This window comes from Amphiprion ocellaris, chromosome 10 (assembly GCF_022539595.1).
Source record: "Amphiprion ocellaris isolate individual 3 ecotype Okinawa chromosome 10, ASM2253959v1, whole genome shotgun sequence".
Taxonomy (NCBI): Eukaryota; Metazoa; Chordata; class Actinopteri; family Pomacentridae; genus Amphiprion; species Amphiprion ocellaris.
In genome coordinates, this window is record NC_072775.1 from 29,434,589 (window position 1) to 29,452,287 (window position 17,699).

At 37.4% G+C, this 17,699-nt stretch overlaps 3 protein-coding genes across 3 annotated transcripts; 1 reads left to right on the top strand and 2 right to left on the bottom strand.

Annotated features, from left to right (window-relative positions):
* Positions 1–117: 117 nt before the first annotated feature.
* Positions 118–5,247, bottom strand: dnaaf6 (dynein axonemal assembly factor 6). Its single transcript, XM_023279327.3, has 6 exons — positions 4,580–5,247; positions 3,640–3,706; positions 3,412–3,517; positions 1,711–1,807; positions 1,202–1,287; positions 118–952 (listed from the first exon to the last, which is right to left on the bottom strand). The coding sequence occupies exons 1-6, from the start codon at positions 4,673–4,675 to the stop codon at positions 823–825; spliced, it is 582 nt and encodes a 193-aa protein (XP_023135095.2). The 5' UTR covers positions 4,676–5,247; the 3' UTR covers positions 118–822.
* A 1,792-nt stretch (positions 5,248–7,039) lies between these two features.
* Positions 7,040–7,910, top strand: LOC111574630 (MICOS complex subunit MIC26-like). Its single transcript, XM_023279325.3, has one exon. The coding sequence runs from the start codon at positions 7,078–7,080 to the stop codon at positions 7,666–7,668; it is 591 nt and encodes a 196-aa protein (XP_023135093.2). The 5' UTR covers positions 7,040–7,077; the 3' UTR covers positions 7,669–7,910.
* Positions 7,911–11,716: 3,806 nt separating this feature from the next.
* Positions 11,717–17,558, bottom strand: eif3f (eukaryotic translation initiation factor 3, subunit F). The gene is made up of 9 exons (XM_023279324.3): positions 17,445–17,558; positions 16,807–16,969; positions 16,314–16,384; positions 14,464–14,543; positions 14,244–14,381; positions 14,062–14,153; positions 13,744–13,880; positions 12,113–12,226; positions 11,717–11,882 (listed from the first exon to the last, which is right to left on the bottom strand). Exons 1-9 carry the CDS (start codon positions 17,541–17,543, stop codon positions 11,805–11,807), a joined length of 972 nt encoding a protein of 323 aa, XP_023135092.2. The 5' UTR covers positions 17,544–17,558; the 3' UTR covers positions 11,717–11,804.
* Positions 17,559–17,699: the final 141 nt, after the last annotated feature.

The window sequence follows — 17,699 nt, forward strand, 5'->3', positions numbered from 1 at the left end:
CAGACGCTTCCTTTTTAACAGTGCATAAAACAGTTAAGTTCAGGTTAAATATTGTAAATACTTTCATAAAATTAGACACCGTTAATGACAGAAAAAGAAGCATTGATTCTGTAATTTTACACAAATTTATTTTTTAAATGACAGATTGAAACAGAGATACGTAGGAATTTTTCACAAAAAAATAAAGTCTCAAGTGAAAAATCTATGCATTATTAGAGGTGATATTGTACTTAAACTGTATGGTGCAAATTCCTGAATTAATTTGTGTGGAATCAAATGACTGCAAGCACAGTGTGGGTTCTCACAAGTTAAAATGAGCATCTGTATCAGCACACTCTTTCAGTTCTGTTCAAAAAAATTTTATTTGTTCACTGGGAGCAATCCAAAGGCACATAGAGGAGTTGGACACAGAATGGCAGTAACAACTGTACAATAGTATTAGCAGCCATGTGGTGGTTGAAACAGGATAAAATAAAACTTAAAATGGAATATGCTGAGATAAAGAATAAGGTCAGATAGGCATTAATGGACACATACATCTATAAAGATATCAGCTTATAAAAAGTAGGGTAATGTGTGTTTTCTATCCTCTGTAGACTCCTGGTTATTCAATCATGAGAAAGTCACATAAGAAGTCAGATCTTTAGCAGAAATCACAGCTTTCACATGTGTAATCATGACTTATTTATTATTCATAGAAATACACAAGGTTCATGCTGATCATCTCTCTGTCCTGTTTTGTTTCTTACCCACCAGCAAAGCAGTGTGATTTACCAGTTCTGTCTTTTCTGGACATTTGTGGCTTATTTTCATTCTTTTTTCTCACTGCATGTTGATAAAGTCCAGGGGCCGCTTCATTAGCAGAGTCACCTCCAGCTCCTCCCTCTCACTGAAAAACTGAGCTTTACCTTCCTGGATGTGGACCGGATGAGGGAGATGGAGGCCCAGTTTGCTGAAGAAAGGAGGACAGTCGGGTTAAAGAGACGGTGCTGGGGAGGGCGCTGGGGAGACGGAGTGTGTGTGCAGGATGACAGGGGAAGATGTTAGGAGTTGTGTGAAACAGCGTTCAGACCTCAGATCTTGCTGTGAACCTCTGATTAAAGGGAAATGTCTGGAAAGGCGAAGCTTTGGGTCTGAACTGCTGACGCTCGGTCATGAGGGGATTAAAAATGAAAGCTATCGTTTTCAAAGCGTCTCTTACTATTTTGGCGTCCGCAGATCAAGGAACTTCTCTTTCATATCCAGGACCACCTCTGTCGCTTTTGTGTCGGGTAGTTTGATTTTCACCTGAGAGTGTGAAGAAGTCAGAATCTTTAATATTGTACCATGTGCAAGTTTTGATCTCCTTATTTAAAAAGGAAACACATTTTCTACTTTTATTGTTTTATGTCACTGTCTTACTGTTTCACTTACAATGCAGGGTTTGAAAAAAAAGTCTTAAAAACTTTGTAAGACTGTAAAAGTACTAGAATTTCCATCCAGGATTAAGCAAGTCAGCAAACTATCTGCCTCATCTGTGCTCCTTTACATTTTTCCATCATACTTTTATTATCTTTATTGAGTCTAAAATGATTGAAAATCAGAGAATAAAGCCTAATTTTGTGTCTCTATGTCCTTGATCACATCTCTTTGCATTTACATTTACATTTTACAGTGTGAAAAAAGTAAATTGAATGAAGCGCAAAAATCCTGAGACGCTCAATAATTTACCAGCATGGCTTCACAACACATGGAGGACGGGTTTTTTCTGCTCAAGCCAAGGAACAGATCCTCAGTCTTCACACTCTGCTTCAGGATTATTTCATACCTGCACACAGACATGAGAAATAACACACACAAATCACACACAATCAACCAGTGGTGGGAAAAATAATCAGAGCCGTTTCTTAAGTGAAAGTACCAAAGCAACAATTTAGAAATGCTTCAATGTAAGTCAAAGTCCTGCATGAAAGAGTAAAAATGCACAAGTCTTAGTAGGAAATGGCAAAAATATTAAAGTCCTTCTGACTGATGTAGTATTATATAACGCTTTGCCAGATTATTAATAGTGAAGCATCAGCGTGTCAACAGCAGGTTACTGCCATAGCTGCTGCAGGTGGAGCTAGTTTAAACTATGTTTCATACAGTTTTAAATGATAAAGAATACTTAAAATTATATATACTGAGGCAGCACATACATTAGAAATGTTGCCAATGATTTTTGGAAAAGGACAAAGAAAAAAACAAGGTTCTGATCATAGACTGTATACAGTCTATGGTTCTGATCCACAAATCTGTCATTAGTTTTTTCTATTCTTTGATTTTTGGTGAGATATTGGATCCATGTGAGAAATTTAAAGGGAAAAAATCACTGTTGCTGGAGCTGTTTACTTCTCATAAACATCAAAAAGTGTGAGTTTTGCTTTTTATAAGATGTCAGATGCCAAAAAGTTTGGAAACCACTAGTTTAATCCTAAACAATATGATGCATTTTCAAAAACATCTTGTTTTATACATGGTGTAAAATCTTCTCAAAAAGTATAGCTGACAGAAAAATATAATAGGGTATAGGAAGTACAATATTTCCCTCTGAATTATAGCAGAGTGGAAGTACAAAGTAGCATAAAATGGAAATACTAAATCATAAATGCCATAAATTATATAAGTAAACTATTTAGGTAAAAGTACTAAAGGACTAGTATAGACCTCATTAAAATCATCTGACATCATATGAAAGCAGAATTTTGTATTGCCTTTGATCACTTAAAGCATTGGAAATAGTGACGCCAAGGAACAAAAATGAGCTTGATTCCAAACAAGAGAAAATATAAAAGCATAATCTGATCTCAATCCTTTTAAAAATGTAAAATTACATACAGCATTAAGTTATAGGGATTCTTTTGCTGGGTGAAAAACATCCAACCTACCAAGCACAAGCCTGTAATTCTCACAGTGGATTATTATTAACTAAATCAGCCAAATCTTATGAAGCCTTTCTTCTAGTTTTAAAAGGGCAATATTTAAGGTGATTCATTTAAGACTGTTTTCTCACTAAAGTAAGTGTTCATTCTATATTGAAGTATTTCCAAATATATTCAAATTGATTTATCACACATTATATGAGGAACGCAGGATCAGAGTAGACTGAACTAATGCTGATGGTGAATAGGTGAAAAAAAAACCAAGCAAAAATCATGTGAATTGTTGTTCTTTTTTTATGTATGTGTGCTTTTCTTTGTGAAAAATGCATGTATCAAACATATGTGACAGCTACATATTCCAACCATAAATGGTTCATTCTAAACATTATTGAGATGTAAATAATCTAATATTATTTAGGTAATATTAAGAAGGATGGCAGCTTCTAACTAAATGATTAAATTCCAGCTCTTCACAGTTATTGGCCCCTTTATGCATGTTTGTGATTCTCACTCAGGTTGTGGCCGAGGATCAGTCAGATCATCATACTGGGAGCCCTCAGCCACCTCTTCCTTGCTCCAGATATCTTTACTCTTCTTCTTCATGTAGGCAGTTGACACTAGATAAAAAGAAACACACACAAACAAACGCACGCACGCACCCACACACACACACAATTAGTTTATATGCTTGTAATATTACTTTTTGGGTTGAGTTATATGGGAGAAATACAAGGATTACCTTCTTTATATTTCTTGGGTGGAGGGCCAATGTGTCCAGGACCCAGCTGTGCAAACGCTGCTGCATTCTGTTGAAATAAACTAATGTTACTCAAGAAAAGAAAGAGTTTCATCAGTTTTTGTAGTTCAAAGAAAGACGTGAAAAAGTAAGTACAGTCTATAGAAATCATAGTTTGATCCACGTCTTTAAATAAATCTGATATATTCCAACAAATGACACATGAAGCTGATGTGTTGCAATAATTTTCGTAACTGAAATGAATAAAAAACAGATCAGTCACATGGAAAAGTTAGTATACTGTAATGAAAATCATTTACAGGCTGTAAAGTACAGTTTGGGACTGGCCTCACTGAGCAAATTCAACCCAGGAGTAGCCCGTTTGATGAATTTCAATACAAGATCTGAAGGTTACTCCTGCAGCTTTAGGTGTATGCATTCAAACTCTATAAATACAGGAATTTTGTCTGGAAGAGAGGTCAAGATTTACAGAAAGCCGATGTGAAGGACTAGTGGACAAGAAGTCATTTTTCCACACCACAAATTACATCTAGTGTTGCTTTTTATAAAAATAAATAAATAAAAAAAAATATGGATCAAAAATGCAGTTTTCCCAAAAAAGGTGTTCAACTACATCACCTCATGTCTAAGAAAGTAAACAAGATGTACAATTTTTGCTGGTGGCAACAATGCACTGAAATTGCAGATCAGCAATCATTATGAAGAAACTATTAGACTTAATTTTTAAAGCTTTTAAAGCTCATTGACATGTTGCATATAGAGACAAAATCTGCATGGACTGTGCAAATCTGGCTTACTTAATACCCTACTATTGTTATAATCATTTGAAATACTGATTTGTCCCTTGTGTTCTTACTTTCTTTTTTGCTTTGTGTCCAGTTATTTTCTTTTCTTATCATATTATCATGTGTGCAGGTCTTACTCGACAGTCTGTATCCTCCTCTTCCTCCTGATGAGTAGACAACAATGCAGACAGAGCCTCTAAGTTCTGGACGGATGATTCTCCACAAAACTCCATTCAGAAAAACATTAACTTACTAAAGATTTTTTAAAAAATAAAACTTCCGTAAAAACTACAACCACGTCTAACCAACAGCAGCTACAACTGAGAAGCTACGGCCTGTTTATAACTGAAAAACGAGCGTTAGCCTCGAAGTTAGCCGCTGCTGCTAACTGGGACGCTTGGCGTTTCCCTGGAGACGAGCAGGCTTTCAGGCTGCCATGGCAACCAGTGACGTCGAGCAAATGAACATGAATGAATGAGTTTTAAAGCCACTGGAAGCAGAGAGCATTATGTGTACAGTTGTTAAATCTAAAAATAGTCCATTAAAATCACACTGACTGGCAGCCAGTGGTGTATTATAATTAAGCTATCAGTAAAAACCCTTAAAGCAAGTAAGCACCTTTTTTATATATATAGAACCTCGCTATAGAGCACATTGTTATGAGGCAAATACAATCAAACATGCAATAAAAAATAATCAGTTGAATGGAGTTATTCAAAAACAGCAAGGGCACGTTGAATGATTGGCACACCGATATATGAAATACCAAATAATTCAAGTTGATTGACTGTAACAGCTAAAAAGATTAGGTAAAAAAAAAAGACAGAATCTAAGAGACAGTATCCCATGACCTAAATGAATGAATGAATGAATGAATGAATGAATGAATAAATAAATAAATAAATTTAACAAAGTAGATTAACATGAAACTAAATTAAAGAGCTTTGGGCTTTACATTGCATATTTATTGCTCCTATTTTGTATTTAAATCTGAAAAAATTAAACAATTACTGTCAGATTAAAATGGTAGAGAAAACATGCAATAAATCCCAATTAAGTTTTAATAGCATTATTTATGTAGCTACTCATACATACTGATTATATTAAAAATATTTGTCCTCAAAACCAAATAAATAAATAACAATATTAAATTAATTCTCAAATAAATAAATAAATTAAATAAATACATCTTTATTTTTAGAGGGGCATTTTTAAAGGACTGCTTTTACTCATTGGAGGTCATGTTTATTGTGCCATATTTATTTATTTTTTCCACAGGAATATTTATTTATTAATCTATTTATTTGATATTTTATTCATGCACTGAAGGTTGAATTAAATGACGTTTCATAAAATATTTGATGATCCTATTTTGCATTTAAATCTGATAATTAAACAATTACTGTCAGATTAAGGGAGGAGAGAAAATCTGCAATAAATCCCAATTAAGCTTAATAGCATTACTTATGTAGCCTACTCATACACACTGTTAATAAAACATTCTCAAATCTAAATAATATTAATATTAAAACTAATGTCTATGAAATAAATAGATATTGCTATTAAATACATTCTGAAATAAATAGATGAATAAAATAAATAGTTTTGTTCTTTTATTTTTTTAAAAAAGGCATTTTTTAAAAGACTGCTTTTTAAAAAAAATCCATGTAACTCTTATTGTGCCACTTTTTCCACAGGAGTAAGTAGCACTGGCATTTAAGTTAGTACAGCAAAACTGTAATATTTCTTAAGTAAGTTTGGTGGCATTATTTATGTAGCCTACTCATATGTACTGGTAACCTGTGACTACATAAAAATATCTATACTCAAAACAAAATAATGTTTAAAAAAATCTAAAAGTGAATGTCTGAAATAAATAAACATTGGTATTAAATTAATTCTGAAATAAATAAATGAAGCAAGAAATGTAATACAGATTTTTTTTTTAGGTAAGGTAACTTTTATTATGTCACATTTAGTTATTTTTCACAGGAATATTTATTTATTCATCTATTTATTGATTGATGTATTCATGTACTGAAGGCTGAGTTAAGCGGCTTTTCATAAAAATTTTTTGATGATCCTATTTTGTATTTGAATCTAAAAAAATTAAACAATTACTTTCAGATTAGGGATGGGGAGAAAACCTGCAATAAATCCCAATTAAGATTATTTATGTAGCCTGCTCGCACATATGGTGCCTATATAAAAATACAAAAAATAAATAATTTAAAATGTTCTTTTAGTCTATATTAAACAAATGCATAGTCCTATGAAATAAATAACTATCAAATAAATAAATGAGGCATTAAAATAATAATTAAGAATGACATTTTTGGGTGACTTATTTCCTAATGCCATATTTATTTATTTCATATGAATATTTATGAATTCATCTGTTTATTTGTTGATTTATTTAATACTCTAATGAACAGAATCCCATAAAATAAGTGTAATGTCTTCATGTGTGTTTATATTTAATCCACATCTTTGTAAGCACCTCTTGCTCAGAACTCTCTTAAATTCCCATGTCCTTGCTAAGGTGCAATAAGATCACTAGTGAACCATCAGAGAGGCGGTTCCGTCCGTCGTGTCCCTCCGAGGACACCGTAGTCCCGCATGGCCCGCCGGGATCATGTTGAAGGTGACAGGTAGTACCATGCCGGGAGCCCTGCGTTTCTTGCCGGTCGTCGTCTTCGCTGACGCCGATGAGGCGGAGAAGGAGGCCCCGTCCCCGGCCCCGCTGAACCGGGACGACCTGTCTCTCTACGCGACTCCTCCACAGACGTCCCGCTATGCGGAGCCCGAAGCGGGTCAGCTGGAGGAGAGTGTCGCCACCATCAGGAAGTTGGTGGAGCCGTACGCCGCTTGGTGTCAAGACACCTACGGCAGGATTAAACCCACAGTCCAGAGAGTGGTCCGGTTCGGGAGCGACACTTATGCCTACTTGAAGGACCCGCCGAAGGACTTCTACCCGCGGGCGGGGGTGATCGGCTTCACCGGGGTGCTGGGACTGCTCCTGGCCAGAGGCTCCAGGGTGAAGCGGCTCGTCTACCCGGCGGGCCTGATGACCGTGAGCGCCTCCCTGTACTATCCGGAGAAGGCGGCCAATGTCGCCAAGTCCACCGGAGACTCGGTGTACGACTGGGCGGTGCAGAGCTACGCTGCCGTGGAGAAGATGCTGAACCCGCAGAGCAAAGCCGAGGAGGCGGAGAGTAAACCGTGAAGGAGCAAAAAGAAACCCAACAGCAGCAGCTTTAATCTGATACTGTAGATCGACCTGTGCTACCTGTGTGACTGCTTCATGCCCACTCTTTGCACTAAGCTTCACATGTAAACTCAGGCCGGGCATGGCCTGTCACGAAGGATGGATGGATGATTGTAACTTCTGCTTCTGATTTGAATGTATATTTATGTAGAGATAAATCAACGTGTCTTACAATTAAAATCAGGTTTTACCACCAAAAATCTGTGTCGGACACTGTCAAATATGCCACCTGTTACTGAAGATTAACAGAAATTAACTAGAGAGAAAAAAATTATGAAAAGAAAGAACAATCTGCTAGTATTTGACTTTCTGTGGATCAAATCAGACATTTTCTGGCTTGATCAGTTGAGAAAATCACTGACTTTTTTCATACTAAGAAAAAATGTTCTCCCCAAATCAAATATTGCTAAGTATTAGAGAAGCTGCAACAGATCAATAAATGACTAGATTTATTAGAATATCTGTGTGCCTTGGACCATTGATCAGACATTTTCTGACTTCTTAAATCACCAAACACTTGATCAGCTGAGATCATTATTTCATTCATACAAAATCTGTTCCCCCTCAAATCTAATATTATTCCAAGTATCATGTCAACTTGTACCACAGAGCAAAAAATGATAACATTTCTCAGTATATCTGTGTTTTCATCTCTTGATTAAACAATTTCTGGCTTTTAAATACTTAAACAGTTGAGAAACTCACTGGTTATTTCATTCATATTAAGAAAAGCTATTTCCTCAAAATCATATATTAGTCTAAGTATCATAAGCTGCAATGTGGATCAAAAATTACTAAATTTCTCAGAATATCTGTGTTTTGGACTCTTGACCATACGTTTTCTGACTTATTAATCACCAAACAGCTACCAAAATCGCCAGTTATTCACACTAAAAAAATGTTCCCCCCCGAAAATGAAAATTATTCTAAGTACCATGTTAAACTGCACCACAGATCAAAAATGACTACATTTCTCAGTATATGTGCGTTTTCGTCTGTTGATCAGACATTTCCTGGCTTTTTAATCGTCAAACAGTTGGGAAAATCACTGGTTATAATTTATTAATGATAACAAAAACTGTTTCCTCAAAATCAAATCCTATTTTAAGTATCATGTAAAGCTGCACTACTGATCAAAAATGACAAAATTTGTCAGAGAAATCTGTATTTTGGGCTCGTGATCACATATTTTCTGGTCTTTTAACACTCAATCAGCAGAGAAAATTGCAAGTTATTTCTTTCACACTAAGAAAAACTTCCCCAAAATCAAATATTGTTCAAAGTGTCACAACAACCTGCACTACAGCAAAAAAAAAGACAAAACTTTTCAGAAAATCTTGGACTCGTGGTCAAACATTGTTTTTTAGTATTTGATCGCTGGTTATTTCATTCATCTTATTAAAAAGTTCTGTCAAAACCAAATACTATTCTAATCATTATGTCAGGCTGCACTGTGAATCAAAAATGACTCGATTTACCAGAATATCTTTGTTTTGGACTCTTGATTAGACATTTTAGGGCATTTTAAATACTTAAACAGCTGCAAAAAATGCTAGTCAATGATTTAAGAAAAACTTCCCTCAGGACTGTGTGTCTGATGTGGTAGTCAGCAGCATGGGGGCCCCACAGGGGACAGTGCTCTCCCCCTTTCTCTTCACCCTGTACACATCGGACTTCCACTACAACTCTGGGAGCTGTCACCTCCAGAAGTTCTCCGATGATACAGCCATTGTTGGGTGCGTATCTGAAGGGGACGAGCGGGAGTACAGGACGGTCATCTCTGACTTTGTGGACTGGTGTGAGCGAAACCATCTGCAGCTCAACGCCAGTAAGACGAAGGAGATGATCGTGGACTTCCGCAGGAGGAGGACACCCCGGACTGCACCGGTGAACATCCAGGGTTTGGACATTGACATGGTGGACACATACAAATACCTGGGTGTTCACCTCAACAACAAACTGGACTGGACACACAATACAGAGGTCCTGTACAAGAAGGACCAAAGTCATCTCCACCTGCTGAGGAGACTGAGGTCCTTTGGAGTGTGCAGGACTCTGCTCAGGACATTTTATGACTCTGTGGTAGCGTCTGCTATTTTCTATGCAGTGGTCTGCTGGGGAGCAGGGAGTACTGAAAGGGACAGAAAGAGACTAAACAGACTGGTCAGGAGGGCTGGTTCTGTCCTGGACTGTTCCCTGGACTCCATAGAGGAGGTGGGTGAGAGGAGGATGTTGTCAAAGCTCACATCCATCATGGACAATCCCTCTCACCCACTGCATGACACTGTGGGGTCTTTAAGCAGCTCCTTCAGCAGCAGACTGAGACATCCACCCTGCAAGAAAGAGCGCTATCGCAGGTCCTTCATCCCATCTGCTATAAGACTTTACAACATCAGCATCACTGGCTGATGTTAACATAAACTGGACTATATCATTACCACCCCAAACCATAAAATTTGCACAGACATTCTTGCACTGCACATCTTTGCACTTTTAAACTTTATTTTTATTTTTTCTGTTAAAAATTTTGCCACCCTTGTATATATTGTAAATAAAACTGCTGTAACAATGTAAATTTCCCCTGGAGTGGGGAGAAATAAAGAACTTTATCTTTATCTTATCTTTAAATCAAATTTAATTCTAAGTTTCATGTCAAGCTGTAATGTGGATAAAAATTGCTAAATTTAACAGAATATCAGAGTCTTTTGGACTCTTCATCAGACATTTTTTGACTATTTATTCCCCAAGCAGCTACGAAATTAACTGGTTAATTCATATTTTAAAAAAACGTCCCCCCCAAAAATAACATCATGTCAAGCTGTACCACAAACATAAAAATGACTACATTTCTCAGAATATCTTTGTTTTGGACTCTTGATCACACATTTTCCAGCTGTTTTAATGCTCAAACAACAGAGAAAAGTGCTGGTTATTTCATTCATAGTAACTGTTCCCATTAAATCAATTATTATTCTAAGGATCATGCCAAGCTGCATTTACTGATATAAGAAATGACCAAATTTCTCATAATATCTTTGTTTTGGACTCTTGGTTAGACATCTTCTGACTTTTTAACACTTGATCTGGTGAGAAAATTGCTGGATATTTCATCCATATTCCAAAAAACCTCCCCTATAATCTAATATTGTTTAAAGTATCATAACAAGCTGCAACACAATGCAAAAAATGACTACATTTTTCAGAATTTCTGTGTTTTGGACCCTTGATCACACATTTTCTAGCTTTTTAAATACTTAAACAGCTGACAAAATTACTGGTTGTTTCATTCCTTTTAAGAAAAACTGTTGCCCCTAAAACATTGCTCTGCATCATGTCAAGCTGCAACGTGTCAAAAATGACATCATTACTCAGAATATCTGTTTTGGACTCAGACATTTTCAGGCTTTTTAAATACTTAAACAACTAAGTAAAGTGCTGATTATTTCATTCATTTTAAGAAACACTTCCCAAGTATCATGTCAAACAGCACCACAGACCAAAAATGACTGAATTTACCAAAATATCTGTTTTTTTTTTTAGACTAGATCAGACATGTTGTAGCTTTTTAACTCTATCAGCTGAGAAAATAGCTGGTTATGTCATTCAGACTAAGAAAACGTGTTCCCCCAAAATCAAATATTATTGTAATTATCATGAGCTGCAACACCAATCAAAAATGACTACTTTTTTCTGAATATCTGTGTGCTATAGACTCTTGATCAGACAATTTCTGATTTTTGAATCACTAAATACTTGATCAGCTGAGAAAATTGCAGATTATTTCATTCCAAAGTCAAATATTATTCCATGCGTCATTAACAGCAGTCAACTCCAACTGTCTAACAATTGGTTCATGAACATAAATTTAAAAAGCCAGACCTTAAATTAGCGACATAATCCTTCCTGCAACATTCATTATCCATTTGTTAGAAACCAAATTGCATTATTTGTAATTACAATACGACCGAAGACGGTGCCGGAAACCCGAACGGGAACGAATGCTGTGTGACTGTTTAACATCTTTATTCATCTCAGCCAAAAAAAAAAAAAAAAAGTACAAAAATTAAATAAGAATCACTTGAAAGGAATCTTGCTCAGAGCAGCACCAGCTTCTCGTTCAGAGCGATCTGTGCTTGGGTGAGGTTGGACAAGTAGGTCACCATCAACAGGTCCTGCAGCAACGAAACAATATTTACATTTTAATACAACTGCATTCAAGGTCAGAAAAAAACTTACAAGTGCATCAGCTACTCATCTTCCTCATATTAATCTAAGTAATGCAGTACGAGACAAGAGGAGCTCAGAGAGCACTAACATGAAGAAACATCTAACTAAATGCCTCCTCTGATCAATCTGAGTGTACAGCTAAAGCTTAATGTGTATGATATGCATGCACACTTACGTTGATGTTGGAGTTGAGCATGTTCTCAAAGTCCTCGGCTGAGATGGTGGGCACCTTGTTGACCAGATCCATCAGGAAGCGGCCCACGCTGTTATCTGCTGTCACTTTGCCAGACTGAGACAGATCGAATAGCATTATCTTCATTGCCTCTGTCAATGTTAAACCTCATTACTTCTCAAATGTCCTCTAGAGAGACAGCTGATGGACAGAAAGCTGAATAGTGACGGGCATTAATTTACTCTTAAGTATTTTGGATCAATTTGTATTTTTTTCTTTCAATGCAGATACTGATTGGTGGTACTTAAAGACAGGTAACGGATATTTGGGAACAATATACATTACATGTTATATATTACCAGCATGTGATAGCAGAAGACCTGTCACTCATAACTGGCTTACTCCGTTATTATTGATTACTATAACTGATTATGTACAATAGAAATTGGAGTGATGACATTAGAGCATCACATGATGTTAGGATGCTCTCCTCTATTTATTTTTAATCGATTGATTGTGCACTCTCTCTCCTCCAGTTACATCTGCTGTTGTTCTCTGTTGTCTTACTCTTTCTCTGTCACTTTTATTGCCCACTAAGGTTCATACCCTAAAGCATTATTAGTCATTGTTTTCCAGACTCTGTTTTCAGGGTAATCTGCAGCAGCTTCCTCACTTAGCTGCTCGCCATTAGCATAGCCTTAGCCACTGTCAAAGTGTCTAATAGAATTGGTTGTGCTTCTTGTTCAGTTTTTGCAGGATGTGTTTCTGCTAGAGGGACACATCTTTCAGTTAGAGCAGGATGTTAAAATTAATCTTACTTTAGAAATATGTAACAGAGACAGGAAGTGTTAACTGCTGGCTAGTGGGTACAGCAAACCTCTAATCTTAGCACTGTCAGAAAAGTAAGTTCTGGTGGCACTAACACCAATAAGTAAATTATTCAGACATTTTCAGTGCGGCAGGGAACCTGGGCATGCTTGTGGAAGACTGCGGTGTTTATTACAGCTTATATTTTCTATCTCACCTTCAAAACTCAGCTTCATTCTGAAAATAGAATTGTCAGTTTCTGTCTGTTAATGGTAGCTTTTGTTGCTGATTGACTATTACTTGTGACACGTAAAAGCCAATCAGATAGAGCTTTAGGTGGGGACATTGCTTGAGACCAGAGTGACTACAGAGAGAAAGAGTCTGGTGCATCACAGCCAAAGTAGCGCATTTGAGGACAGTTCACATCCCAGTTCTCAGCTTTTAGATCGGTTGCCCTCTGGAAGGCGCTACAGATGTATTAAAGTGAGGACAAACAGATTTAAAAACAGCTTCTTTCCAAGAGCCATCACCTCCCTCAACTCTCACATCTCACACCCAGCCAACAATATAATGTGAAATGTTATTTATATTCACTGTTATTTATACTGTATATTTGTAAATAGACTGTTTGCACTATCTTTAAGATTTCTTTGCACTGAAAAGGAGAAGCTCTCCAATCTCGCTATACACAGTATAATGACAATAAAGCATATTCTATTCTATTGGTAATTGTATCACGAAAATAACAATCCAAATAGTTGCAAAAAATGTGGGAAATTGTCCCTCACAAGGGAAACAGTTTGTTCTGTCCTAGTTTTGATACTCACCAGCACATCCTCGATGTAAGCCAGCACAGTGGTCAGCATGTCCTGTACCCTAGCTGCAGAACCAGCCACCTGGGAAAGGTCAGAGGTCAAACCCTTGGTGCGACTAGGGGTCACACGTGTCCTCTGGAGAAGATCCACTGAAACACAGAGATGGAGTGTTTGCAGATAAGATATATCTTACTCTCTACAGTTTACTGTCCCTCTCAGTGACACTGGGATTCATTTTTTATTCACTCTCACAAATATGAGCGTCACAGATTTCAGTCACAAAGTGTTTGTTTCCAAACTGTTGTCTTCATTTATTGTTTGTATTCTTACCACCTATCCTCTCTGTGTCATAGTAGACGTACTTGACAGACAGTGGGGTGAACATCACACCAACTGTCTTCCCTGGCACACCCATCTGCGCACTGTGTAGGAGACACACAAACACACTCAGAAAGGCACTTTCAGTCTGCAGCTGATCACACAAAGAGTCACTGGCAGAAAGATCAGCCAACCTGACGTAGGCACGGATGTTCATTTTGCCGCTCTGCAGCGCCGAGTCCACGGTCAGGTGAATGGGGTTGGAGGCCTCGCGGCTGTAATACTCGTGGATGAGCACTGAGTGTTCTGTGATGTCAAACCCTGTGGCATACCTGTCAGGAAAGATGTGCTAAAGATTACTGTTTATTTCACCAATATAATGTTTTAGATGGCAAATATGATCAACTGACACACCATCCAATGATGACCTCAGTGGGAGACACCCTCTTGTGAAGCTCATACATGTTCTTGGCAAACTCCATGTCCACGGCGACCTGTTGTCCAAGAGGATACATTTGACATATGGCCTTGTCTTTACAAAACATCCCGTTTTATGGTATTCAGATGTAGTCATCTGGCTGTTTCAACAACACACGCAGCTTTTTTTGTGTAGTTAAAAATGGAACCAATATTCTCTCTCCTTTAACATTACAGGTTTCAGTCCTTTAAAAAAGAAAATGCCCTACCGAAAAATTCCATGTCTGCACAGTTTGCAACACTTCAGTTTAGGACTTCAATTAATGAGTATTTGTACTGTTATTCAGGCTGTTGATCATTTTCCCAATTAATCAATCAGTCATTTGATCTATAAAATATCATAATATCCTGTTTATATTCACTCCGTTATTTATACTGTATATATGGAAATAGACTGTTTTTGCACTACTTTAAGTTTTCCTTGCACTGTAAAGGAGAAGCTCTGCAATCTCGTTATACATTGTATAATGACAATAAAGAATATTCTATTCTATTCTAAAATGGCTTTTAATACCTAGCGGTATGGTGACACTTTACTATTTCTATCGGATGTGTATTTTAGTGCTGTTTTATTGCTGTGTATTTTATTGTTTTATTGTACATTTACGGGCTGCACAGTGGCGTGGTGGTTAACACTTTCACCTTGCAGCTAGAAGAGCCCTGGTTCGCGTCCCGGCCTTCTCGGGATCTTTCTGCATGGAGTTTGCATGTTCTCCCTGTAGATGCGTGGGTTTCCTCCAGGTACTCCAGTTTCTTCCCACAGTTCAGAAATGTGCTGAGGTTAATCGATTATTTTAAATTTGTCTGTAGGTGTGAGTGTGATTGTCCTGTTTTAAGTTACTGTATTGTTTTAAGATAGTCTCTTGTTTTTCACTGTGAAGTACTTTGGTCACCCTTTGGGCTGTTGTAAAGGGCTATAGAAATAAACTGATTGATAAAATGGTGAAAACCATCTATCCATGTTTCCCAAACCCAAGATGATGTTCTCAAATGTATTGATTTGTCCACATCACAAAGATATTCAGTTTGCCTTCCCCAGAATTGCTTGAAAATGTAAATACTGATTAATAGTTGCCAACTGACTTAACAGCTGAAAACTAAACCATTAATAGGGTAGTGCTGCATTAATAATTGCAGCGTTACCCGAGTTCACTACCTTGGATTCTGCAATTCTGCAGAAAATTACTCATCTCTGTAATATAGTCGGCTGTGCACCTCAATCCAAATTGAGATAAAGGGTCTCCCTGCACCAAATTCAAATGATCAAAATAAAAAATTACATTTTTACAAGTCATTTGCTGATTACATGTAGAGATGCAACATTTAATGAATTAATCAATTAGTTGTCAAGTACTGAATTAACTGGCAACTATTTTGATAATTTATATAACAATTTGAGTGAATATTTAAGAAATGATAACTCAAAATGTTCTGATTCCAGCAGGATTTAGAGAAACACTGATCAATTTTTGTTAAAAGTTTTCTTATAATTTGTAGACAAAACAACTTCAGTGGTCGAGAAAAAAAAACTGACGGTGAAAACAATCATTACCTGCAACTTTAATTACATGGAACTGCTTCTGTTGCATTTGATTTGAGTGAGTATTGTCACAGCTTAAGACATTAGATATTGAAGTTTTATTGTTTTATTTTTCATCGACCTAAGAATGCCTGTATTGGGTTTGTTTGGTGACTGTGTCCTGGCTGCTGCAGTAGTGAAGATGTTCAACAATCCAATCTTTTCTCAAAATGTAAAAAAAAAAAAATCAACAAGTTTGACAACATACCTCATCTTCAGACTCATTGTGAGGGACTGAGAAGCAGTTGGTCACCTCAATAGAGTGTTTGTCGATGGTACCTGAGAGGAACAAACGTTACACATGAAGCATTAGCTGCGAGTTAGCCGCCTTTGTAATTTTAGCTAACAGGTAGAGGCTAGCTAAAAACCATGACGAACCGCTAACATCAACGCTAATAATTTCAATACCGCAATACAATGTGTTTAACGAGTAACACAAGACACTACAAAAAGCAAAGTGACTTAGCAGATAGTAACAGCTTCCTCTGAGTAGAAATTGGGACGGACAGCCAGCTGTTACAAGTGATGCTAGTAGCTGTTTGGCTAGCTAACGGTAGCTAATGCTAGCCAGATGTATGCTAGCTACGGGACTAACACAGCATGCGTTAGCTACGAAGCTAACATTAGCCCTCTATCCATCACCAATTTAACATAAAGTCTGTCCGCCGGATGGAAGACGAACATATATAGCTTTAACTCACCCAAAAGAGTCCCGATGACACGACTCGCTCCCTCATTTCTCCGCTCGTACGAATCGCAGATAGAAGCGAGAACGACGGGGTGAATTTTCACCACTGGCCCGAACACCGACATCTTGGAAAAGGAGGACAGCTCACCGGCCTCTGTGAACACATAAAGCGCCACCTGTAGGCCGGAGGTCGAAGTAGCGGTTATTAAAAAATGACGCTAATTATAATCAACTCATTGATATCGCTGATAAGGCGAAAGACTGTATCTCTGTCTATTAATAAATGCTTTAAATGAATGAATGAAGGCTCTGTTAATTGTTTTCATGACGTCTTAAGGGGATATTTTTATTGCAGAGATGGCAAAAATAAACAGATCTGCATTGAGAAACGATCATATATCTATAATTTTAATGGAAATAAGTACTGTTATGGTGTAGGAATTTTCCACAGCGACACAGGTGATTGTTTTATAAGTGCATCACAAAAGGCCTTTGCATTATTTCCTCATCCCTGAACCGTGCAGCTGCTGAGGCAGAGAGGAGGAAGCCGACCTTCCCCTCTGTTGTGGAAATGAGGATCGTCTGAGGCGGGGAAGGGTCGACAGGGGCTGGGCTGATGACAGCATCCTCCGCTGCTCAGAGGCTACACACCTGACCGCCTCCATCAGACGCACAGAAGACGATGATGATGATGGTGATGATGATGATGGAGCTCTCCTCTGCGCTGCCGGGTTTTCCTGTTGCCACCATTTCGCCACGTCCACTGGCCGACACATGTTCATCCAGAGCCACGGCGTGATCAGTGAATTGTTTTTATGATTTATTTTATTTTACTTTTTTAAAAAAAAAAATTCCGTGCGCTCATGTGTGTCGAGTGATTCAGTGGATGCGTCTTTTATTTACTGA